The sequence below is a fragment of the Chelonia mydas genome, chromosome 22 (genome assembly GCF_015237465.2).
Source record: "Chelonia mydas isolate rCheMyd1 chromosome 22, rCheMyd1.pri.v2, whole genome shotgun sequence".
Taxonomy (NCBI): Eukaryota; Metazoa; Chordata; order Testudines; family Cheloniidae; genus Chelonia; species Chelonia mydas.
Window position 1 is genome coordinate 14,039,800 of NC_051262.2, and position 25,361 is coordinate 14,065,160.

General features: G+C 46.1%; 1 protein-coding gene across 3 annotated transcripts in view; it reads left to right on the plus strand.

Moving 5' to 3' along the window:
• Nucleotides 1–409: 409 nt before the first annotated feature.
• DIXDC1 (DIX domain containing 1) overlaps nt 410–25,361 on the plus strand; it is a 68,692-nt gene continuing 43,740 nt past the window's right edge. The window contains exons 1-3 of one of the 3 annotated variants that reach the window (XM_037882432.2): nt 410–496; nt 2,258–2,434; nt 3,717–3,838. In XM_037882432.2, the coding sequence (XP_037738360.1) occupies nt 3,782–3,838 (57 nt within the window). In that variant the 5' untranslated portion in view covers nt 410–496; nt 2,258–2,434; nt 3,717–3,781. Of the gene's footprint in view, nt 497–2,257; nt 2,435–3,716; nt 3,839–9,451; nt 9,707–25,361 lie in introns of those variants that run through there. The other 2 variants (XM_043534087.1, XM_037882431.2) reach the window with 2 other exon arrangements.

Sequence of the window (25,361 nt, forward strand, 5' to 3'; positions counted from 1 at the left end):
GGAAGTTGTGTTGTTGCTGGATCCTCGCCATTTGGGATGAGACATTTCTGTCCTATCTACTATCATTTTGGCACCCATCACCCTGATACCCCAGCACCACCACCTGTATCCTCCCCAGATAACCACCCCAGCTGGGCTGCTGCAGGGGCCCAGAGCAGTGGCCCCCCGGCACTCAGTCCCCCCAGCCTCTCCTTCTGGGGAACCTGGATCCCCCCTGCCCTCCATCCTCTCCCCTAGGAAACCTTGCCCACCCCAGGACCCTGGCCCCCAAGGGATCCCGCCCGCCAGAGCTGGGGGCCCTGCCCTGCGCTCCCGCTGAGCACCGCCAGGGGGAGGTCGCGCCCGGCTCTCAGCCCGGGCGGGGGGAGCCGGCGAGGGCTCGGGGGCGGGGCGGCCCCGGCGGCGGCCTCCCGGCACCGCCCCCCGGTCTCCATGGCAGCGGGGACGCGCTGCCGCCGCCGGGAGGTGCGGGGCCTGGGCCGGGCCCGGGCTGCAGGTACGGGCCGGGCTCGGCCGGGGGCGGGGGGCGAAACAGGAGCCCGCGGGGCCCGGCCGGCGACCGGCTGCGCGGCCCCAAAGGGCAGAGACCCCAGTTACCCCCCCGCGACCCCCCAGTGACCCCAGCGACTTCCTGTGAGCCCACCCCCCTCACCCCACCCACTGTACCCCCAGTGACCCCCCAATAGCCCCCAGCCCCCACATACACGCCCAGGGACCCCCAGCGACTTCCTGTGAGCCCACCCCCCACCCACTGTACCCCCAGTGACCCCCAATAGCCCCCAGCCCCCACATACACCCCCAGGGACCCCCAGCGACTTCTTGTGAGCCCACCCCCCTCACCCCACCCACTGTACCCCCAGTGACCCCCAATAGCCCCCAGCCCCACATACACCCCCAGGGACCCCCAGCGACTTCCTGTGAGCCCACTCCCCTCACCCCACCCACTGTACCCCCAGTGACCCCCAATAGCCCCCAGCCCTCACATACACCCCCAGTGACCCCCCAGCGACTTCCTGTGAGCTCATCCCCACTCACCCCAGCCCCCCACCCACTATACCCCCAGGGAGCCCCCAGAGACTTCCTGCGATCTCATCCCCACTCACCCCAGCCCCCACCCACTATACCCCCAGTTTACCACCAGTGATCCCACCAGACCCTTTGACCCCACAGCCCCCACTCTCCAGCTCCCCCCCTCCCCCGGTGACTCCCAACCTTGTACCGGACACAACCAATGACACCCCAATCCCCCATACACCCAAGTAACCTCCCCAGCCCTCCACCATACTCCCAGTGATCTCCCCATCCCCTGCCCCTCCTGCTACGCACCCAGTGACCTCCGCACCACACACTAAGTACATAGTGACCGTCCCAACCCTTTTGCACCGTCCAATACACACCCAGTGACACCCCAACTACCCACCGTACACCTAGTGTCCTCCCATCTCCATCTTCCCCATACACAGGCAGTGACACTTCCATTTCCTGCCATACACCCAGTGATCTCCCATCCCCATTCCTCCTGATACACCCAGTGACACCCCCAACTCCCCACCATACACCCAGTGACCCTACACAGTTACACTCCCATTCTCCCAATAGACAGTGACACTCCTATCACACAACCAGGAACACCCCTCTCCTCCCACTACAAATTGTTACACCACTCTACCACATACACAAACACACACGCCCCCTTGCACACCCAGTGACATCCCCATACCACCACCTACAGTGGGATATGCCTAGCCTCCCATCACTCACCCAGTGTCACCCCTTACCACACACTCCACACGCACACCCAGTGACAGCTGACCATATATCCAGGAACACCTTCCAGCATGCATATTGCCAGTGACGCCATCCCATCCTCCACCACACATCCATATGACACACTCAGTGACACCCCTCTACCTTTCACACCCAGTGATACTCATCCCCCACCACACACCCAGTGTCAACCCCATCCCCTCACCATGTGTCCAAGGACATTTCCCTGTGCCCCAGATTGCTGGGGAGATGATACCCCAAGGACAACAATATCTGCAACCCTCAGGGACATTCTCCTCCATACCTCTGAATAATACTTCCCCAGTGACGCCACCTGTACCTTCATTGTGGTCTAATTATGGATGGGGTGTTCCCCACCCCTCCTCCTTTCTGCTGTGCAGGCTAAGCCTGAACCTTTGCAGCTTCTCCTCATACCTACAACCCCCTCCAACCTCTCACCAACCTCCTTTTCTGTCCTTGGACCTTTCAGTCTCAGCCCTGTCTACCTCAAAGGAGGCAACTCATATTCATCGTGATGTTATTGCCATCGAATTTGCTGTCATGAATCAGGCGCCGCAGTGGCAAGTGCATTTGGAATGTTATTCCCCTGGAGGCCTGGGAGAAACCAAAGGGAAGGAGAGCAGGAGATTTTATAAAAGTACCATAGGTATGTCAGCACATAGATGCTCTGTGGTGATGGGTGCTGGTGATGGGTGGGATTGGTAGGTTTCCTTGACCCAAAAGCCCCGGACAATGTGTATTTTGAACTGTGTTTTAAGAAGTAAAGAAGGTATCATTATAATTAAAGGAAGGAAACTATGGGCTGCTCTGCACTTAAAATTTAAGTTGATATAGCTGTGTCACTCATGGGGTGTGAAAAATCCATACCCCTGAGTGCCGTAGCTATGCCAGCCTAACCCCCCGGTAGACTCAGCTAAGTTGACAGAAGAATGTGGCCTAACTACTATCGCTTGGGGAGATGGTGTTCCTACGGTGATGGAAAAAACCCTTCCAATGGTGTGGGTCACATCTACGCTACAGAGTTATCTTGGCGTAGCTACAGCGCCATAATTGTGCCGGTATAGTCCTTGTAGTGTAGACATACCTGCCTAAACAAATGAAAATGTAAGCTGAATATCAGGAAACATTCCTTAACAGGCAGTGGAATAGTTTCCTAAAAGAAGTGACCCATTGCTTGGGTCATTTATAACTAGATCAGACAATGCCGTGGAGAATAGAGTATAGGGAGTGCTACTGCTTTGGCTCCCACAGTCAGACTTCCTACTGCTTGGCATATATAGCTCCTACTGAAGTTGGATGGCATTTCCTGCATGCACATGAAGGCTAAACGAAATCTATATAGTATGAGCCAGTGTGACCAGTAGTCTCTATGTTACACATGTTACACATGTTTCGGAAGCATTCAAGCCTTCAATTCACTATATATACTTTACAAATGGTGGACAGAATACAAAGCCAATATGTTCCAAGCTCAAGCAGCACCCCCACCTATGAGGGAAATTTCCTTCACTCTGGTCCCACAAAAACTTGCTGTTAACTCACTGTTTATTTCTGTAAATCACTGACACTAGAAGTACTAAGTACTGAAGCTGAAGTGTTGAAACCTGTATATTTGGAAGTACTGAGGCTTCAGAGTATAACTAAAGGTCGTATAGCAGTCACAGTGCATGGGTGCTTTGATCATTCTAATCTAGACAATTCTGGAAGGACCCACCACTTGCAGGATACATATTCATAAATGCTTTGGTTTTGCCTGTGAGGCAGACAGTTTGTTAGTTTTCCATTACCTGAGTCCCTAGCCCCTCGCAGGTGTTTGCTGCAGAGGATGGGAGGAGAGGGTTGCTTTCCCCTGAAGCATTAGAGGTAGAATTTTTTTTCCTAAAAAGTTTGTTTTCCATGTGTTTAATGCATTTCCTGCTTCACCTCAGGTTTCCAAGGGGAGAATCTTCTGGTCCATTCCAACGTGTTGTGATCTAGCTTCGTGGAGGCTGACATGGGAACTCCTATGGACGTGGTGCCTAGCAGTGCAACTCAGCATGCTGAGCCTTCGGTAAATTTCCAATACTCTTTATTTTGCCCAGGAGAAAACCTCTCTGTTGGATGCCAGGGCAGCTAATGAATGTAATGATGGGGCACTACAGGGCTGTATGTACTATGGTAGGGGCTATGATGGCCTCAGATACTTTCAGCATCAGATTCACTTGCCTTCATTTCTCCTTTTATGACAGTTCCAAGAATACCTCTGACTTTGTTTTGTTTAATTTTATTAAATATGGAGGGAGTGTGATCTAGCAGTGAGAGCAAGGGCACTAGAAGTCAGAAGGTTTGGGTTCTCTTTCTGTTTCTGCCACTGACTCATTGTATACAATTCTGGTCACCCATAGTACAGAAAGATGAATTTAAACTGGAGCAGGTGAAGAGAAGGGCTACTACTATGATCAAGGGAATGGATGGCCTCTCTTACGACAGGAAACTGAAAGAACTTGGCTTGTTTAGCTTAGCAAAATAAGGCTGAGAGGGGATATAATTACTCTCTATAAATGCATTATGGGGGTAAATACCAGGGGAGGGTGAGGAGCTATTTATGCTAAAGGACAATGTTGGCAAACAAACAAATGGCTATAAACTGGCCATGAACAAATTCAGGAAATTGGAAGGTTTCTAACCCCCAGTGGGGTGAAGTTCTGAACAGCCTCCCAATAGGAGTTGTGTGGGCAAGCAACTAAATTAGTTTTATGAGAGAGCTGGACAAATTTAAGAGTATGATTGTCTGATGGGGTTGCTTATGATGGTAGGGGGTAGGGCTCAGTAGCCCTAGGGCTCATTCCCAGTTTATGTCTTATGTTCCTAAAAGCTCATGCTTCAGGGCTTCAGCTAGACACCTGCAGGGGTCTGGAAAGGATTTTTTCTTCAGTGTAGCCTGTGTTTTTTTTATTTCCTTCTTCTGAAACATCAGGGATGGCCATTGCTAGAGATGGCATATTGGGCAGAGAGGGCTAGGGATCTGAGGTGGCGCCAAGTATTGTCTCACTGATGTTCCTTGGTCGTTCCAGTGATACTTCTCTACCTCCCAAGGGTAGACACGAGGAATAATTAATTAATGTTTGTTCAGTGCTTTGAAATCTTTGTTTGCAGTATAGTTGTAGCCGTATGTTCCCAGGATATCAGAGAGACCAGGTGGGTGAGGTAATATCTTTTACTGGACCAACTTCTGTTGGTAAAAGAGACAAACTTTTGAGTTACATGGAGCTGAAGAAGAGCTCTGTCCAGTTTGAAACTTGTTGCTTTCATCATCAGCGGTTGGTCCAATAAAGGATATTACTTCACTTACCTTGTCTCTCTTTGAAATCTTTGGACAGACAGGGCAATGGAAGGGCAAAGTGTTTGTAATTATTATTATTACATTTTAATTGTTAAATTAGCTAATCACATCTCAAATAGAGGAAATACAGAAGCAAGACCATGGGACTTAACAATTGTACTTTTCATGCTTGGGACAACGGGTATGGAAGCACAGGGGTTATATTGGAACTGGCCAGCAGAGGTCACTGTAACCAACAAATCTCTAACATCCTACATGTCTGCTCTGAAGGTCATTGGAGAGACAAGGTGGGTGAGGTAATATCTTTTATTGGACCAACTTCTGTCAGTGAAAGAGACAAGCTTTCATGCTACACAGATCTCTTCTTCAGGTCTGGGAAAGGTACTCAGAGTCTCACAGCTAAATACAAGGTTGTTTAGCATAAGTAGTTGGTACGTATTCTACGGGACCATTGAAGGTGAAGTGGTCTGTTAACACTCTTGCAGTCATAGGACAAAAAAGGGGGCTAGGTGGGTTACAGATTGTTTTTATAGGTTTGTACTGCATCTAGACCATTGTGCTAGGTGCAGTACAAACCTATATGAAGATGCAGTTCTTACCCCCAAGAGGTTTACAGTCTGAAAGGACAGTGACCCACAAAGTGTAGGATCAGGGAGATAGCGTCACAGATATAGTATTTTTAATATGCACTTATATCTTCCCTGTTTAAATTATGATTGTAAACAGATAAAGGGTCAAGTATCCTCCATTGCCTCTCAATTCAGCCATCATCATTTGGTTTATTTTTTCTTTCTGGCATTCAGATTGTCACAATTGTGTAGTTTCGGGGTCAGAGTCCCAGTGAAGAAGCAAGTGTTTGACAGCAAAACCAGTTTACAGAATGGAAGCCACAGATGGCTTCATCTCTGATTCCCGACAACCATAAAAGAACATCCTGCACTTTGGTCTATCCGTTTTCTAGACTGGAGGGGGCTGTTTTATTCCTCTTCTAGACACTCCCTCCTCCCTGCACATCTGGTACCAGGCAGAAGGTCTATAATCTTTATGATCTTTTCAAGCCAATATACTGTTTTACAGGTTGATCCAACAAGGTAGACAGATGAGAACTCATCGCCCAGATGGTCTGTAATATCTGGAAGCGTACTGAGTGAGCTCAGGGCCAGCCCAGTCTCTCCACAGTTCTCTCAAAGTGCATCTGAACAGGATCCTCTGTCTTGTTCAGGGATGGCCACATAATGAGAGGACTAAAAGGGACCTCTTCAGTATTATGGGCAACACCTCTGGCTTCAGGTTCCCTGGATCATGCCAGGAAAATGCCCAATTCGGCTTACACATTCCTAGTAGGGGGTGGGGGGTGGAGAGATGCTTGTCAGGCTTAATAGCTATTTGGTTTAGTAACAAAATGCCATTTCCCCAGACTGCACTGGACTCTGCTTTGCCTGCAAGACACAGCCACCCCATGAACAGCAAGGCCTGTCCCTCCCATTCAGTGATTCTGCCACAAGGCTTTCCAAAGGAAGTACAGGGACTCTTCTGTTGGTCAGTGTGTGAAAACAACTGCTCAATCCATGAGGCTATCAACTGTATGAAACATCCAATCTGTTAACCGTGTCATCCGTCACCAATTGGAGTGAACTTTGTGTGGTGCAGTGTGCTGTGCAATGTGTTCCATGCATGGCATGATGTGCCCTGTCAGTGTTGGTACACACTCCAGGGTGCCCTGGAAGGTGTACCATGCACAGTATGCTGTATGTATTTGGGCCAGGCCAGTGCCTACCCTTATTTCAGGCCCCGGTTGTTATATTTTTCAAGGTGCTGGTGCCATATAGAGCCCACACTGAGACCTGGGATTGTTGTTTATACTCTAGATTTTTTTTATAGTCACACCTACTTCTGGAGAAAGTGAATCTGCATCCCAGACAAGCCAGAATAGTCTCTGCCATGATCTCATTTATGGCTTCTGTAGCTGAATGAAAGGTTACAAACTGTCTGTAATAACTTAACAGCAGAGTTAACTCCTCAAAGCAGCTGGCAGCATCTCAATTTGTTTCCCAAATATTTTCCAGTCTCTGGACTCTGGGGTGAAAGCGCTAATAAAGGTGCTTCATCATTACCTAATATTAATACAGAAAGCTACACACTAAATTGTCCTTGGGACCATGAAAAATGGAAAATTCTTCTCAGTGAATTTGGTTTGGCATTATTTGAACGATATATTTTACAGATTAAATACTGTTGGGTGCCCCACATTTCCAAGCTGTTCAAGAAGATCATCTCTCTATGTTTCATCATTTTTTAAAAAAAATCCGGAGCTGGGGGCTGCCTGCCTTTCCTGTAGCTGAAAAATATCTCTGGACTGTAGGGATTATGAGCAGATCATATTTAATCTGCTATAAAACTCATAAACCAAACTGTAAAAAAATCAAAGACCACTTGAGACATCTGTCACCTGTCTGTGCAGATGAGTGCTTTGCACTTGCATGCATTTGATTTTGCTTAACTACATTTCTGTCTCGTTTTTTGTCTTAAACTCAATTGATGCAGAGAGATGACCATAATATCCTCACTTGTTAATGCTCAGATATCTGCTACAAATATGTATTTACTATATAGCACTTTTTGCATTAAAAAGTATATCATAAATAGGGCCTAGTTTTGAGATTAATAGCTGAGAGTTTGATTATAATGTCTTTTGCAAAAACCCATTATTTCTCAGCTGAGATCACGTTTCTATCCCAGGAGGACCTTTTATCTAGCTCTTGCTTGAAAACCTAAAGGCCCAATCTATGTTATTTATTAAAAATTGTGATTGAATCTTAACTGCATTCACTCTGTTGGCCATTTTGTGTTCCAAAAGCAGGAAGGACCAAGGATGCATGAGGGACATGTTTGAGTGCACATAAGCAATGTTCCCAGCCCTCATGATTTTATTGTGAGTCACACAATAGTTGTCATTTATCTTTAAGCCCCAGCCCTTGCAATCATGTGATTACACAAGAACCTCAGCTTTTATTAAATAGTTAAAAAAATGTAAATTTTGAGCCATTGTGGTTGGAGAAAAGCTTGAAAACATTGATAACCAGAAGGCAAATAAAAATAACCTAAAATGTATTATTTTTTTAAATCATATGATTGTTAAGCCACTCTCATGATTTTTGGGGCCCAACTCATTTTTGAAAGCTTGGGGTTGGCAATGTTGGTGGATGACCTGTAGCCCGAGTTTCTGAATTTTTGCAGACAATAATGCATAGTCTTTGGTCCCATGATTTTGTTCCACCCAGCTGTATTGGAACGATCACTAGCAAAACATAATATATCTGTGCATTGATAACCACTCCAAAGCCTTCTGCTTTTTTATATTTGGGCAGGAAACAGTAGTGTGTATTAAATATATTGTCTTGCTCCGAAATGCATGGCCAAAACCATATGATGAAATCCTAAGGAGCAGCTTGAGTTTCACTGGGCAGTTCTGGAATTGCTGCATATCTTTGCAGAAAGAGCCTGGATCTGCTAATCTTCTGACCACACTGTAAGACTCTTCATTTTTTTTCTGGGCATTTGACAAGGGGGTGGGCTGTAGTTTGATAAGTGGCTCATTAATCATCCACCAACCCTGTAATGCTTGTCGGGCAATGGGTGAAAGTAGAAAGGCCAGACTTTGCAGGAGCAACCCATTGTTCTATGGACCTAGCTAGAGATCCATCTAGGTGGCACTCATTCAGGAGGCTACATCCTTTTTGATATGTGCCCCTTGACAGTGGTGATGGGTTGAAGTCTGATGGATTGGCTAGAGTTAAGTTGTAATTTTTCTCTGAAGAGTTTCTTTGTGTTAAATTGTTTTTTGGAAGTTGCTTCCCTTTTACCTCTTTACTTTATCTCACAGCACACAGAGCCCTGCTTTGGTGCTGTATAAATATAACTAATTATCTAAGGGCCTGGTTGCAGCTTCCTGTCCCTGTACTGGAGCTGGGTTTGCTGAGCACTCTGCTTTTTCTCCATGGCTTCACAGCAACAATGAAAGTTACAGCTAGCAGCGGTTCCAGCCTTTCGTCTAACTTTTCTTTCTTAAGTAAGCCAGGAATCTGCTGTCTGCTAACCTCTACCCTGCACGCTCTCCCCACCCCCAAACAGCACAGGGCGAGCTGTGTTTGGTAGGTTTGAAAGTCTCTTGTACCAGCAGGCGCCATGTGAGACGCAGGGCCCAGGGCCGCTGGCTGGAAATAGGTTTCAGATGTTCACCCCTGGTTCCTGGGCCTGCATCCTGTGAGCTGAGTCGTTTCTATAGGAACCGTGTGACATCTCGCCTGCTACTCCCTCAGTGGCTCCCTCATGAGCATGCTCAGTACGAGCCTTGACTTTGGCTCAAGTATCCTGTTTGCAGTAACGGGCTGCACATATGAGACTATGAATAAGGTCCCCGATGAGCTCCAACTCTTTGTCTTTGAAAGGAGGAGGAGGAGGAGGAGGTCGCGCCCTGAGCTGGAGGATCTGCTCTGTGTGCTTTGAGAACGTGGCCCTTTGGCAGGCTCGTGAAGAATGCTTGCCTGTTTGGCCAGGGGGAATTTACTGGATATTCTGCAAGAGGGCTTCTCAGAGGTAAATGCATGTCCCAGGTCTCATAAAGATGCTTACAGGGCAGTGCAGCTTTCTGTTATATAGCATCTCTCATAAAGCTGTGTCCCTCCCAGTGCTTCGCAGAACTAAATAAGAAACAGGGAGAGAGAAATTGTCTTGGAAAGGGAGAAAGAGATGCATACTGGGCAGCCCAGCTGGCATTCTGCAGATTTGCAGTAGTTTTGAAGAGTTTGTGGGTAATTAACTGCTGGTAGTTTCAGCGCAAAATGCTGCAGAAGCATTTACTCTGGGATCAAAACGTAATATAAAGTGCAGCGAGGTCAGGAGGGAACAGTTACCCTTTAAAACTGGCTGCTCCTCTTGTGCTCTGTAGGTCTCTGTATTTGAATTGCTGTTGGAAAGGCTGTACATCTGTTTTAAGGGCATGCAGAGTCATTGAGAGTGGGTGGCATGTTGTAGTCTGTGTGGTTTGTTTTTCATCACGTTTTGTAGGTTAAATAGCCAGGGATTGAAACTCAGCTTGGACAGGAGGAAACTATCATTTTTAAAGTGTGTCTAAGTTCCTTGTTTTGATCGCAGGGAGCCAGGTGAGTTTTGAATCACTGGGTGAGACCTGCCAAGAAGTTACTGAGATACAACTCCTGAGACTATATCAGGAAGTGGATAATTTTATACCCCCCCTTTTGTAGGATGCACAGAAAGTTAGTTTAAATGAACTTTGTCTAATTGCCATTTGCCTCTGTGTTGCCCCACTAAAAGATGCCACTGCTGGGCTGGTTCTGTGGGCAAAGTGTGCTGCACCATATAGACCACAGTAGGGAGGGATTTTCTGTCTGTAAGATGAGAAGGAAGGAGAACAGGGGGGTTGTGCTGGAATTAAGGATTTCCTGCTGTTTCCTTCCTCACATGGAAGTGATGATCTTGTTACATTTTACTACTTCCTAGGTAGTGTGGCTTGTTTTGTTTGTATTTAGCGCTTCTTCATCCACTCCAAGGCCCATCATCACATGACTTTTCTTTGTCACCATTCTCACCACAAACACAGGTCCCTTCTGGGCTTAGTAGGCCCAGACAGAGAATGGGGGGACAAGAAGGGCCTGAGACTTCAGCTTCATGGCAGGCCACATTTATCTCTTTTAATACTCTACTGCATTTTGAAATCTCTCCTGCTTAACAGTATAAATACTCTTCCCCCTTCTCAATACAGCATCCCTGTACCAGGCCCTCCTGCCTGACCTGTACCAAAAACCCCAACCCTATATCAAACACATGCAGTTTTAGTACAATCCACTGGTCAGTGTGTGTTATCTCTTCTGTGCCCATTACAAAGGATGTCAGTCTGTTATAGCTCTGAGCTAGAGGGTCGGGTAATTTAGCTTAAGCTGTAGAGACTCCTGCTTTCAACCCTGTTCAGTTCCTGGTGTCAGCCAAGATGGTGGCCATGAAACAAGCGTTCTCCATGTGGGAGCAGAAATCAGTCTCTTTGCAACATCTGCTCCCACCCAGATTGTCTGGTATCATCTAGGGGCAGTCCTGGTAGCCATGGGAAAAAAACAAAAACCCTTTCCTCTCCCAGTTTAATAGTAGAAACTCCAATATTCCCACTTTGGTCTAGCCATGGGGCAGAGAAACAAGACTGGGATTCCCCCTTAAATCAACTTCATGGCAGCTGAGTGTACTAGGCTAGCCCATGCACTGCAAGTTAAACTAAAAGCAAGTTAGTAAAGTGGGACAGTATCATTATCCCCATTTTACAGCATGTCAGTTATATAGCTGGGAGTGGAACTAAAAGTCCCTATTCCTTATCCTCCGCTCTGACCCACTAGACACACTCCCTCTATTATACTTTCTTATACTTTAAAAGGGTTGTTTATAGACCTCCCACAGCTTTGACACAGGGTCCCCCAATGTCTGTGCAGCCCTTATGTGTAGGCAAAGGTCAAGGTGATGGACGCCAACCCAGCATGCTGATGTCAGGAGCGCTGAGAGGGAGAAACTTCTCAGCATTGGGGTAGAGTATAAAACCAGGTCCAAGCTAAAAAGTCTTAGACCTGATTTCACACAATGGGCTAACCGTGGTACTGAAGGAGCCACCGTACCAGCTTAACTGTTGCTGTGCCTCTGGTAGCACGTCTCTCCCGTGAGCTGGTGGCTGTTACTGGAATTACGTACCTTGCAGAATGTGGGCTCCATTTCCAAACCTGTGCATGGAAGATGAACACGCCATACACTACGCACAAACACACAACTCACATGCACACCACTCACTAGTATGCATACAGATGCACACACAGGGCTCCGATGCACCCACTGTACAGGCAGTCCTCCGGAGCAGGTGTGGTTCCGGCTTAAGCAGGAGTCAATTTGCACATGGGAATTTGCATGTAGCCTGTAAACTGAGTTGGGTAAGTTCCCTTTGTTTCCTTCCCTCCCTGTCCATCCTGCTGGCTAAGGACCAGGCTCATTAACCCATTGTGCCATTATTGCCCCTTCTGCAGCTGGTGCCTCTTCTGTTTCACCTGTCAGAAGGTGCTTTCTCAGTGACTAACATAATCCCTGATTGCTGAGGGGCCCTTCAAACTGCAATTCAGGGCTGTTTCCCTTCCCATTTAAAGTCCCTAGGCCAAAAGAGGCTGCAAGTATGTCATCTGGACACATCTAAAGCAGAGTGAGTTCTGTTTAATGTTCAGATGCAGAAAGCTCTCCCATGGGCATCATACAACTCCTGTTCCTTTTTCATTAATGGAATAGTCTGCTGTGAAGGTGCTTCCCTGCTGTTTGTAAAGGCAGCTTTTGCTGCTTTGAAGCCTTTAAATAATTCAGACCCACAGCTGGACGGCAGCACGGGAATGCACGGTGGCTGTAAGTGGCAGATTATAACATTAAGATTATACCCTAGAGGACAGGATCTACTTTGTTATGATGCAGTCCATGTGGTCTCAACTCAGCACCTCTCTCACTGAAGAAATGCAACTTATTTAGGACACGAGCACAGACTTCTGTCGGTTGTTTCAGACTAATGGGGAATTCAGAGCTTCAGTAAACACGTCAGAAGAGGCCCTGAGAGCTCCAAGCAGTTAATGCTGCTGAAGTTCAACAATTATTCCCCTGTTCATACTTTCCTTTGGAAGTAGGAGGATCATTTCCTTTGACAGACTCAGTAGGTGGCTGTTTATGAGCAATGTGTTGCCTAAAGTGGCTGTTTGCTCCTTCCAGGCTTGTGTTTGAAGAACATGCATGGTCTTTGCATCGGGCTGACTCCTCCTTGGAGGATGAAACACTGAGGACTCTTCCAGGACCCCTGTGTGAATCTTTTCTGAATCAGAGTGCCACTGCCTGACAGTGGCAAAGAGTCTCAGAATTGCCACTTAGTTGTGGGAAATAATAATAGTTCCTGCCCTGCAGGGTTTTAGCTGAGTGGTTGCTGTGATGGGAACTGCCTGACTTTTTTGCATGTACAGTCTGTCTTATTACATTAACAGGATTTGTTATATCCATTTTTATATGTAGGTTCTTAAATAGTACCCATCTCCGTGAGATCCAAGTGCCAGTGAAAGAGCCTTTTTTTTTTTAAGTTAGAGTAATTCTCTGGCATTGAAGAGTCTCTCTCCAATGTGGTTCTCTCAGCTCTTCTGTTCCTCTTGGTCCATGATAGATATCTCTCTCTCAACTGTTGAGATCTTAGCAGAAAAAATCTGCCGTAGGTATCCCTTTGTAATGAACTGTTTTTGGCTAATAGGATTCACCATGGAGAGCTGTTTTTTACTTTTTTCTGTCTCCCTGCCTGTAGTAGCTCAGATCATTAGGGTCACTCCTATCCCTGTATACTTGCTATGGGGCCGTGACTCTTGATATGTGGTGGTTCAACTGAGGCTGGATTCCAGTGACTAGGCTATATGTGACTCCTTAGAGGCTTTGATATTTTCCACATAGTGGGCTTGATTCTGGTCTCACACCAGTTTTACTCTAGTGTAACTCCATTGACTTTGTAATTCCTGTTTTTACGCTGTTGTAAGTAAGTGGAGAATCAGGTTCAAGATGCTTAAAGCTTATTCAGATCAAGAAAGGCAGGGAGATGAAAGAACTGCTAATGCCACATGGCCCTGCCAGGTTGCCCATCTGGTCTATGAAATGCCAGGCAGCTGCTGCTTGGTAATTCTGCTGTACAAGCATTGGAAAACACAGCTGGAGTTTACCAGATGTTGATTTACACTGAGAGTTTCTTTTCTTCCTACCAAGATACTGTGATCCCTCAGTGCTTGGCCAAGTAGGGTTTCTGATCACTTTGACAGAGAAGCCCCTGTGCCTGGCCAGCAGCAGGGCTATTAACAGAGGAAAGATGCCTTGTGGTTAAGGTACAGGATTGGGAGTCAAGCAGCTAGGGTTCTATTCCCAGCTCTGACAGACTCACTAAATGACCTTGGGCTAGATTATGCATCGATTCCTCAGCAGCAGCTTTGCCATCCTTTTGCAAGATATATTAATAATAATATTAACAGTTAAGTCGTTATTGTTATTTCCATAGACCTTAAAGTGCTTTACGGAGAAAGGTAAAAATTGTTATCCCCACTTTACAAATGGGAAACTGAGGCAGAAAGAGGAGACGTCACTTGCCCAAGTTTACAGTGAGTCACTGGCTAGGAATAAAATCTAGGTCTCCTGATTCCCAGTCCAGTGCCCTGTACATCAGATCACGCTGCCTCCCTGGCTACTTCCTGCTCCTTGGAGGGTACCCATTTTTGTCTTGACATAGCATCATCCACAGCACTCTTCAGCCACATTGTTCCCAGCCTTTCCCAAGGACACCAGGCTCCTGACTCCCTTTCTCTTACATTGTATGCAGAGCTGGCTGCTGTCTAACCCTGAATATAAAGGGACAATGTTCCTTTTCTTCCTTGAAGTTTTGAATAATGTTTCATCCAGATTTGATCTGACAAACTTTAAACTAGGTCTTTGATTTGTTTGAATTGGTGCAGTGGAACCATTTGAGATTCTGGGTGAAAGAAGCCTCTACTCCAAGATGCTGGCAGCAACCATTTGATGATCTCTGACTGTTAAGGGCAAAGCCTGTTACATGTGGGCTTGAATGGAAACCTTATGTTTATTTAAAGAAAAAAGGCTTTGAAAAACCAGCCTGGAGAGGAGGCTGTGGCACTAAAACACCCTCTGCAAGGTGCCAGAAACTATTCTTGAGGCAACAGCTTGGGAAGGGAATGGCGTGTTGTGTGGGGAGTTCAGCAGTCAATTTAAAATGAAAACACTCTGGCATCTTGCCTTTTGTGACTTTCCTTCTTGTTAAACTTCAGAGGTAATTATATCCTGCAGAAGTGCCAAGATGTATTTAACCAAATGGATGCCCACTGTACATTTCAGGCATAGCATCAATGCACAGAGCTGCCTGTCTAGGGATAGGGGATTTGGTCAGCACTTCCGGGGCCTTTAGAAACAGTCTGAGGAGCTAAAGGTACATGCGTAGGAAAATAGCACAATCACAGGGTCTGCCCATCGTGTTATGGAAGTGACCAGCAAAGTTCCCAGTTGGGGAAAGCAAGATCAGGTGCCACTTACAAAAACACCCCACTGCAGGCAGGAATGGAGTGAGATTTCTGGTATCACAGCTTTTACCAGATGTTGGGGAGGCAACCATTTGGGCAGAGCCAAAGGAAGGTAGAGGTTGCTTACATTGAGGGAAACAAAGGAATTCACAGGGACATTTCTCCCACTTGTGTCCTGCAAAAGTTTAAATACACTGTTAGTCTATAGTGATAAAAATGGTTGATACTCAGATGTCTGTTACAGATCATTCTTCTCTGCGGTCTCCTCACCTCGGCTTGGTTTCATCGGAGGAGACTTAAGGGGAGTTGTTATTACATTGCAGCAAACTAACTGAAATGAAGTTGTGGTCAGTAGAGTGTGAGTGGTGGTGTTGGCTTCTGTGTCATGTGTGATAAAAAAAAAACTGTAGTAAAAGTGGTCAAGGAGTTAAATGGGTTACAGTGAGTATTATGGATGGGAGCCATGCTCCACTCCTCCCTTACTTCCTAGTTAGTGCCTGTTTCCCCTCAGTCTGTTATGTAGTTGAATAAAGCAGCTTGTTCCCAGCCGGCAGAACCGTAAGTAGAGTTTGTTTCTTGTGCACTGAGCCGTCCCTTTACAAATAAAAAATAGAAATACAAGTTTTTTATCTATAGCACCTTTTCCAAATGGACCCCAAAGTGCATCGCTGATTGTATAAAATATCTATATACATATGCACATGCAAGAATCATTTCGCCCAGCACTGAAATGTGATCATCTCTGGGGTAGAACAAGATGGCTATTTAGAACATGGCTGTGCAAGAGTTTAGGAGAGGAAGTGAAGAATTAAAACTAGGGGGGGGAGATAAAGGGAGGCAGAATATGAATATTTGAGGTAGAAATTGTTCAGGACACTGTCATTAAAACCCAATTCTTGCAAAAAAATGGGTTGTAATAAATGATGACAAGTGTTCAAGAGCGGAGTTTTATATCTCAGGGGAAAGACGGCACATCCAGCAGCACATCTAATGACAGTTTTAAGCATTAGCTCCCGGTCTCCTAAACTGAGAACTGAGGTAGGTAGCTGGGGCTTGGGAAAGGCCCAATTTCATTTGATGCACAGTGGTGCCCCAAAGTGGTTAAATTGTGAATTTGACAGCCCCCTCTCCTGGCTGCGAGCCACTTCATCGCTGCTTGGAAACAGACTAAAATATAAGGGAAATGTTCCAGCTATTTTTAAACGTACAGAACCTGTTGCTAAGCACTAGCTCTATGTACTCTCAGCTCGAGGTGTCCTGATCCCGGTAGCAGCAACAGCCCAGAGTGCAGGAAACTGAAGAGAGGGTCTGAAATGGATTTGTTCTCCGATTTTTTGGCCTCATCACACCGCTCCTGATTCTCTCTTTCTTATCTCCTGGCCTAAATGTACAAGGTGTGTGTGTGGTTGTGGTGCAGCCTGCCTAGCTGTTGTGTAAGTTACAGCAGCCTCAGGACTCTAACTTACACTGAGTGACCACAGCTCCAGAGGGTACTGCATTTTAGTCACCCTGCACCTCCTTTCTCTGGCAGGCCCCTACCCCGAGGCTTGTTAGGGGAAGGTTGGTGTAGAGCTATTCTACCAGCTCTGAGCCAAGTGCGGCCACATACACATGGGGGGGGGGGGCGGTATTCCCTGGAGGTCAGTTTCACTGCTGTACAGCCCTTTATGGTTCTAGAGCAGCTGTGCCAAGAATTGGGCCCACAATGTTTGCGGTTTCACCCTGTACTCAGGTCCAAATTAAAGAATTTTGGCACCCTGTGCACTATGGAAATTAGGGGCTTCCCCTCCTTTCTTAAAACACCCCACCCTTACATAGCCCATCCCAGAATGCCACTCTTTCACCACTCCATACACAGACCCTCGAATGCCCTGTCCCTCCAACCCCCCACACAGAGATCCCTGAATGCCCCCCCCAGATATACCCCAACAACCCTCTACATGCCCCCACTTATCCTGGTATTCTAGTAGCCCTGACATACATCCCACTCACTGCAGCCCCACTTTCCGCAGCCCTCAGCATCCTGGACCCCAACCCCACCACCCCCAACAACCCCCATTCACCCACAGCCCTTCTACTCTCCACCCTCACCCACATAGTCCACCAGCAATTCACTTCCAGCTCCTTACCCACTGCCCCTGGGATCTTCCTGGGCACTCACCAGCATCCCCCTGGCTCAGTGCTCTGCTTCTGTGCTGGTTTAGGGTGGCTCCTCCTGATCCCAGCCACCCAGCTCTGCTCCCTCCCATTGCACGACCTGCATTCATATAGCCCCATCAAGATGGAAGAGCAGCTGGGCCAAATTTGTGTGAGTTGCTGCGCCACTCAGTTTTGTTTTTGTTTCTGGGTGGTTAGGGGGCCCCCTGAGATAGGGGCTCTGTGCAAGTGCGCCGAGTGCTCATTGATTAATCTGGGCCTGACTTTACCGTAACAAAAATAGGGTCTGTAATTCCCAATTACTCTTCTTTGGCTCTAGAAATGGTATTTCCGAAAATAACATATTTGAAAATTTGCTAACAGTCTCAGGCTCGCTGGCTCCCTGAGCTGTACCCAGCACTGCTAAGACCTGAGTCTGCATGGACAGAAGAGAGAGTGTGGAGTTTGCAGCATCACTAATAAGTCCGTGTGGACTTGAGAAGCTCTTGAGTGACAGAAGGTGTTAAAATTACATTTCAGGCATGATTTTCTGATCAAAACATGAGAGACTCCAAATGGTTAATTCTCAGAGCTCTGAAGGCTGAATGAAAAGGATTATTAGTCAGTGCCTTTGGGTATTATATGCTGCCACACGGGGGTTAGACCTGGAATGGGCAACAACTTCTTTGTTATCACATTGGCCCTACCCCTTCTATTGGCTGGAGTTTGATTTTCTTGCGGGAAATATGGGGATACCCCCTTTGAAACCCAAGGTTCCCATTATTAAGAGGGACCTTGGTTGTGGCTGAAAGAAAGGAGAAAATGGGGAAATTTCTTAGAGAAATTGTTATAGACAAATGCCATGTTAGGTGGTTGGGAGCTCTGGAAATTCTTGCCCTTGTCTTCTTTTGGCTAATGTGTGAAATGCATTTTTAGCCCATCACTTCATCCTTCACATACCTCTTGGAGCTTGAGTTGGCATTTGAAACTCTGCCAACAAACTGCTCCCTTGTAGACCAAACAATCTTCACAGGCCAGTAACTTAGTTCCCTCCCTGGAGCAAATGGCAGCCTAGCTGGGATTCCGATAGTGGCTGTCATTCCCACCCAGCCATTACTGTCAGGACTCGAGCAAGTGATTTCAGAAGTAAAGATTCCAGCTCCTCTGTACTTTGAGCCAGACATACTGTTCTGCCAAACTAGGAGTTTTAAATGGAGGGTTAGAGATGTTACTATGTGAGATCTATATTTAGAAAGGTGAGTTTAGACAGCTGAGTTTAGAACTCTGCTTCATCAATTACACACATCCTGACCACACAGAGCTGACTGGAATATCCCTTCAGCAATTTGAGAGACCTGGTCAATGGTTTCTACAGCTTTGGGCACATCCAGTCTAAAGTCTTTGGGCCAAATTCTTCTGTTGGTCATGGCCACATACCCCCAATAATTTCAGCAGGGCTACATGGTATAAAGGAGGGCAGAAGAGAACCCCGTGCTTCTATTTTTTAAAAAAATCCAGCTAATTAAACTGGGGACCATTGTTTGAGATTAGTTTACTGATCTGAAGCAACAATTTAGCTGAAGACCATACAAACTGAAAGGCAGGCATGAAAATCCTGTTGAGTATGCCCAGTGCTCTGTGTTCAGGCATAAAAAGGGAAGGAGCCAAGGCTAGTTCAACATTCAGGCTTTATTCCTTCCTCCACATGTATTGTTTTCTCTCGTCAAATCATTCCTGAAAGTAGAGTTCTGTAAGTTCCTAGACATAATCATTCTAAAGCACCCCTATTGGGAAGCTATTATCATCACACTCGGGAAATAGTGTGGTATAAGGGGTTGGCTAGGTCGCTTCTCCCAGTGGTTTGAACCTTTTGGGTCTTCAAAACTGGGCCAGAAATCACATGGAGAACAGTTTTTGCAGTTCTGGCTAGAATTCCAGCAGAATCCCCGGATGATATTTCTCTCCATATCTCAGCAAGTCAGCTAAAAGCACTTCTCCAAACACTCCAGAATTTTAAAAATGCCCACGTTCAATTCCAAATATGGGTGATGGTTCAGGTAGTTCTTTTTGATTCTGACCTGATTCACCACTCGCTTGGATGCTACGTCAAGATTTTTGATGCACCTTTGTCTTTTACAGCTCATGCACTATCTCTGCCTCCTTATCTGTGCAAAATTGCACTAATGCCTCCTTTCCAGACAGTGCAGCCATGACTGAGGAATTCTGTGTGCTTGGGACAGGCCTTATACTGAATAAGATAGAATTTACACTGGCCCAAACGTTGTTTTGAAAGAAATTGAATGTCAGGCTTTGAAGTGAACATTTTATGAATGAGCAGCCTTGGCTGTAACATACCCCACATAGACAAGCTGGACTCACTCAGGCCTATAGTGTCCTGGGTTTCATTACATGGAGGCCAGATCCAGGCTGCTCCCGTTTATTTGGCAGCCTGAATCAGACCCAGGCATCTCTTTCCAGGATGGATCATTTTATGCTGATCTGGACGGTAACATTGTTCTATTTGTTTATGGGGTTTTATTCTCTGCTTCTACAAAGACCTAATCAAAACAAAACCAACAGAAACTCAAAGTGGAAGAACATGGGAGATTACAGAGATCATCTAATTAAGAGAATGTCAGAGAGCTTAGAAACCATGCAAGGCCTTAAACACATTACCTCCTGATGCAATTAGGTTGGCCTTTGAGCTTCATTGCTGCAGACACTTGGCTCAGGGCTCTGAACATCCAGGACACTGAATTACTTTAATATTGAAACCAGCCCCACAGCATAAGGGCAGTGGGTAGAGAATGCTTCTTACTGATCTTGCTAGACTTGTTCTGTGAGCCGTGTTCATAAGATGTAAAGGAAAAGCAGAGGAAAGACTGTGAGACCTGTTACCATCCCAGATTGAACCCCCAAGCCGAGCCATGGGGAGAGATTCAGACACTTGAGACCTTTTCTGTCACCAAATAAATTTGGAAATAAAGAAGAAGTACCTTTTCCCGGAAGCAGATGAAAATGGCAGTGAGGGTCCATGGGGAAGAGGTCGCAAGAAGTTCAGAACCCAAGAAAAGTCAGGGATTTGTTATATCAACTGTGCTGTCTACTGAAAGCAGAAGAGGCTGGATGAACTTCAAAACAAGCAGCCCCCAAACCTCTGAGAGAGTTTTGAAAGTTTCAAGGGAGTTATCCCTGTACTGTCCCATGCAAGTGGGACTCTAAAAAGGGGTAAAATAAAGGGCAGACTAGTACATGAAGGCACAGTAACCTGCCCTTAAAGCATGATGTTTTGTTTACTGCCAGGCACACATGGCTGACTCCCCACTGATACTGTGCTAGAAAGGAGAGGGAATTGAGCCCTAAGTGGCAGATGGTAAGTTACACTGGGCTGATGAGAATGCCTAGAGCAACTAATGCCTAGAGCATCATGGGAGATGTCACACTACAAGTGCTAGTTATTTCTCTTCTCTCTCAACTGGGGAAAGGGGCAAACCAGCCAGTTAAGTGCCAGGTACAATCCTAATTCAGTACAAGCCCTATATAACTTCTGTATTTCATTTTGAGACTGAGATGGGAGAAGCAGGAGGGGAATATTAATGCTGCTGATGCTGTTATGCTTTCCTTCTTTCCACCTGCAGGCTGAGTCATGTGACATTGGGAAGAGATGGTGTTGGGTATTTTCCCCTTCTATGACACCCTCCTTTCCAGGATGTTCACACATTTTAGCATGGTGGGGATTAATATCCCTCTTTCACAGACAGGGAAGAAAAATGGACAGAGAGTAAGTGACATGCCCAAAGTCACACATCATTTCTGTAATAAGGAATAGAACCCAGGAGTCTTGACTCCACAAGCTGACACACTCTGTCCCTCATATGTATCTAAACTGTGTTATGTAAATATTAACACATAACGGGGCATGTGGTTTTTGAGAGAGTCACGTGCCTTTGGCATGTAATGAGGCATAAGTTTGAAGTTCAGAAAGGAAGTAAACAACACATCTGTTGTGAGTACTCTCTCACATGCCTTAGCTATTCCCACCAATCTCTTGTATCTTATCTACTCTTTACCTTCCTCTCCTTGTCACTGGTGACAAACAGTATCATCTGGATATCATCTTTGACTTCTTGCGCTCTCTTCCCCTGCACATCTAGCCCATATCCAAATCTTGCTGCTTCTTCCTTGATAATATGTCCATGATCCAGCTCTTTCTCTTTGTCTAGACAGCTGAAACATTTGTCCAAGTCCTCTTCATATCCCACCTTGATTACTGCAACCTTCTGTCTCCTGATTCCTTAGCACTCACACTGTCCTCCATCCCCACAGTCTACTGCGATCATTTTCCTTGCTTGTCTCTCTGATCTTGTCACTCCCCTCTTTGAATCCTTCTCGGAGCTCCTCCTGCTTCACTGCATCAAGTTCATGTTTCTGGTCCTCGCTTTCAGGATCCTTCCCAGCTCTACTCCTTCCTGCTTGTTTGCCCATGGGTTCTACCATGTCAACCCTGCCATCTCCGCTCTGCTATCAGTGCCTGCCTCATCCACCTCTTTATCAGCGCCTCATAAAACAGTCTCTGCACCTTCATCCACACTGCTACTTACATATGGAAGACCCTCCCTGAACCAGTCTGTAAGGCTGCTCCATTGTCAGCTCTCTCTTCAAGACATACTTCTGCTGTGACTCTCCCAAAATATATCAGCCAGTTAATGACTGCTTGAGGGGCAGATGAGGATAGTTGACTCTTACTTCATCTATTTATAATGAAAAAAGCAAATATGTACACAATTATATATATTCTATTGTATTCCTCTCCCCTCACCCTTTGTATGTCACTTGTCTCCTTAAATTATAAATTATATTGTCTTCCTGTGTGTTTCTACAGTGCCTAGCCCAATGGGGCCTGAATCTTGACTGCACTCTCCAGACTCTACTGCAACAGAAGTATTAGATAATACTAATTAACCGTTAAGTGCCTCCAGTGCCTGAGAAGAGGCGCTCACCCTAAAGGGGTGTTTTTGCACTGAAAAATGGTTATAGCTCCCTGTTACTGGAAGCAAAATAGTTCCTGGGGTGAGTAGTCCTGAGCCCTGCTAAAGCTGTCCCATCATCAGTTGGGTCTGAGCCACCTCCTCAGTCCTGGGTACTTTGTAATTAAAATAGCAAAACTGCACACCTAGAAATATTGTACAGTTATGATCCTGCCCCTATCAGTGCTGTGCTCAATGGAGAACTTTGAGCGTTCCCAGCTGTGATTCACCCGCAGAAGGAGCTACGTGTGTCTACAACAGCAGATGGCCCCAGGGTCCATTCCTTCAAACTCTGGCCCTGTCCTGAAAGATCTTTTAGGGACATCCATAGTGATCTAAACATAAGAGAAAAACGCTGCCTGGGAGCTTCAGCAATCTGGGCCCCAGGCAGCTCCAGGTAAGGCATCTACTTTCCCATTCACAGAGTTCAGGTAAAGCAGGCCCCCTTTTGGAACACAAAGCCGTGTTAATTTAAATAGGATTAATCTTAACCCCTTTGCAATCCTAATAATCTGTGCTCTGTATAGTAAATCTTTGGGCTGAGGGTGCTGTGTTATTCCTAAAAAGAAAAATCCTCACTTCTGAGAGAAATTCAGATTGAGGTGTGGGACCAGAATCTATTCCTGCCCCACGGAGCCCGGGATATGGCTGGACCAATACTTCGGTTAAACAGCCTGTTAGTGACAGAGATTGGGCAAGCTGTTGAGCAGTAACTGGTTCAAGGGTGAGTTCTTCAGGAAAAGAAGGAGGCTGGGGTGGCTAGATCATTAGCTGTTACCTCTCAGAACACTTTGGGATGCAGCCATGAGCCAGACCTGATTATAAGACAGCAAGGGGAAGCTCCAGGGATTTGTTAAATCCTGTGCTGTTTGGAAGCATCTGTAGTTGGCAGGAGCCAGCAGCATAATGGTGTCACAGGAGCCAGTGTAATAGACCCTGTGGAAGCTTCCTCTTCAACTCAAAGAGCAAAGGTTCAACATTAGAATAGGTTAGGGTCTGAGCAGCTGTCAGGGCTATGGGCCTGAGCGGGCAGGGAAGTATATGGGCTTCCCCAGTCCAGGCCTGGGGCCCCTCTTTCTGCCTCCTCTACCAGACCTGGAGCTTCTTTCCTTGTCCCTGGCCTGGGCTTCTCTCTCTGTCTGTGCTGCTCCCATACTTAGGACACCTTAATATTATTTATTAGTATTGAAGTAGCACATACAGGGCCGTGGTCAGGATCGGGCCCCTGTTGTGATAGGTGCTGCACAAATACAGAGTAAAAGATGATCCCTGTCCCAGAATTCTTACAGTCGAATAAAGACATGACACCACAAGTGGATGTAACAAACAATCACACGGTATGAGGAAGCGGGGATGAGGGAAACAGGAATGGCTGCTCTATTCTTTCCATCTTCTCTCTTTCCCACCAGGCATGGGTGTCTTTTGCTGCATCAGTCACTCCTCTTTCAGGCTCATCAGTTCTTCTCACTCAGATTTGTGGTCTGTTAGGAGACACAACACAGAAGGTGAAGTATAGGAGGAATGGGGTAGAAAGATGTTTTAATACCACCTTGTGCCGCCTGGATTCTGAGCTGCTCTGGGGGCCAATGGGGCCCCATTATAAATTTGAGCAGCCCCATAGGCATCGCAGAATGCTTTGACCGCTCCCCATCCCATGCCCAACATGCCCCCATACTGGGACTGCAGGAAAACATTGTGGAGTAGAATGTACATTGGCCCTACACTGCTCCTGCACTTTGAGAATTCCTCTGGTGTGATATTTGCCATCATGTACCAGCAATGCCCCTCTGCCGTGTACATTGGCCAAACCGGACAGTCTCTATGCAAAAGAATAAATGGACACAAATCAGACGCCAAGAATTATAACATACAAAAACCAGTTGGAGAACACTTCAACCTCCCTGGACACTCAATTACAGACCTAAAAGTCACAATTCTTCAACAAAAAAACTTCAAAAACAGACTCCAACGAGAAACAGCAGAACTGGAATTAATCTGCAAACTGGACACCATTAAATTAGGCTTGAATAAAGACTGGGAGTGGATGAGTTATTACACTAACTAAAAGCTATTTCCCAATGCTAATTTCCCCCCTACTGTTACTCATACCTTCTTGTCAACTGTTAGAAATTGGCCATCCTAATTATCACTACAAAAGTTTTTTTCTCCTGCTGATAATAGCCCACCTTAATCGATTGATCTTGTTAGAGCTGGTACGGCAACCCCCATTTTTTCATGTTGTCTGTATGTATGTGTGTGTGTGTGTGTGTATATATATATATATATATATATATATCTTCCTACTGTATTTTCCACTACATGCATCTGATGAAGTGGGCTTTAGCCCACGAAAGCTTTTGCTCAAATAAATTTGTTAGTCTCTAAAGTGCCACAAGTACTCCTCGTTCTTTCTCTGGGCTATTGTGGCTCCTTCATGCCACCAGAGCAATTTAAAGAAGCTGTATTTAGGTTCAAAATCTTGTCCAGTGTCTGCAGCCTAAGTGCCTGAGAAATGCTGATCAGGGACTGACGACCAGTGTTGCAGAGACAGCCAGTTCTTGAGAAATGGAAGAAGCGAGGGTAAGAGAGGGGAGCCCTGGATGCTGTTCAGCAAGCAAAAGGCTGAAGCAGAAGAGAGAACACCCTGACTCGGTGGATATTAATTTAAAGAAGCTAAATGTAATACAGGGAATTTTGACAGCATTGGCTTAATGAGGCTGCTAGACCCTGATGCCCACTATGCTAGTGAGGTCTGTTGGTGATTGTGATTCTCCAGAATAAAAGATTAGTGGATAATTTTTAGATCTTAAATATCCTTTGCACAGATGAAAACTATTAATTAGCACTATGGAAAAATCTTCCCTAGAGAGAGGCTGGGAAAAGGGACAGACTGCAGACTCCAGCTTCCCTTTTTTATTGCCCACGGCTGTATCCAGAGTTCAAATATTGTTACTAATC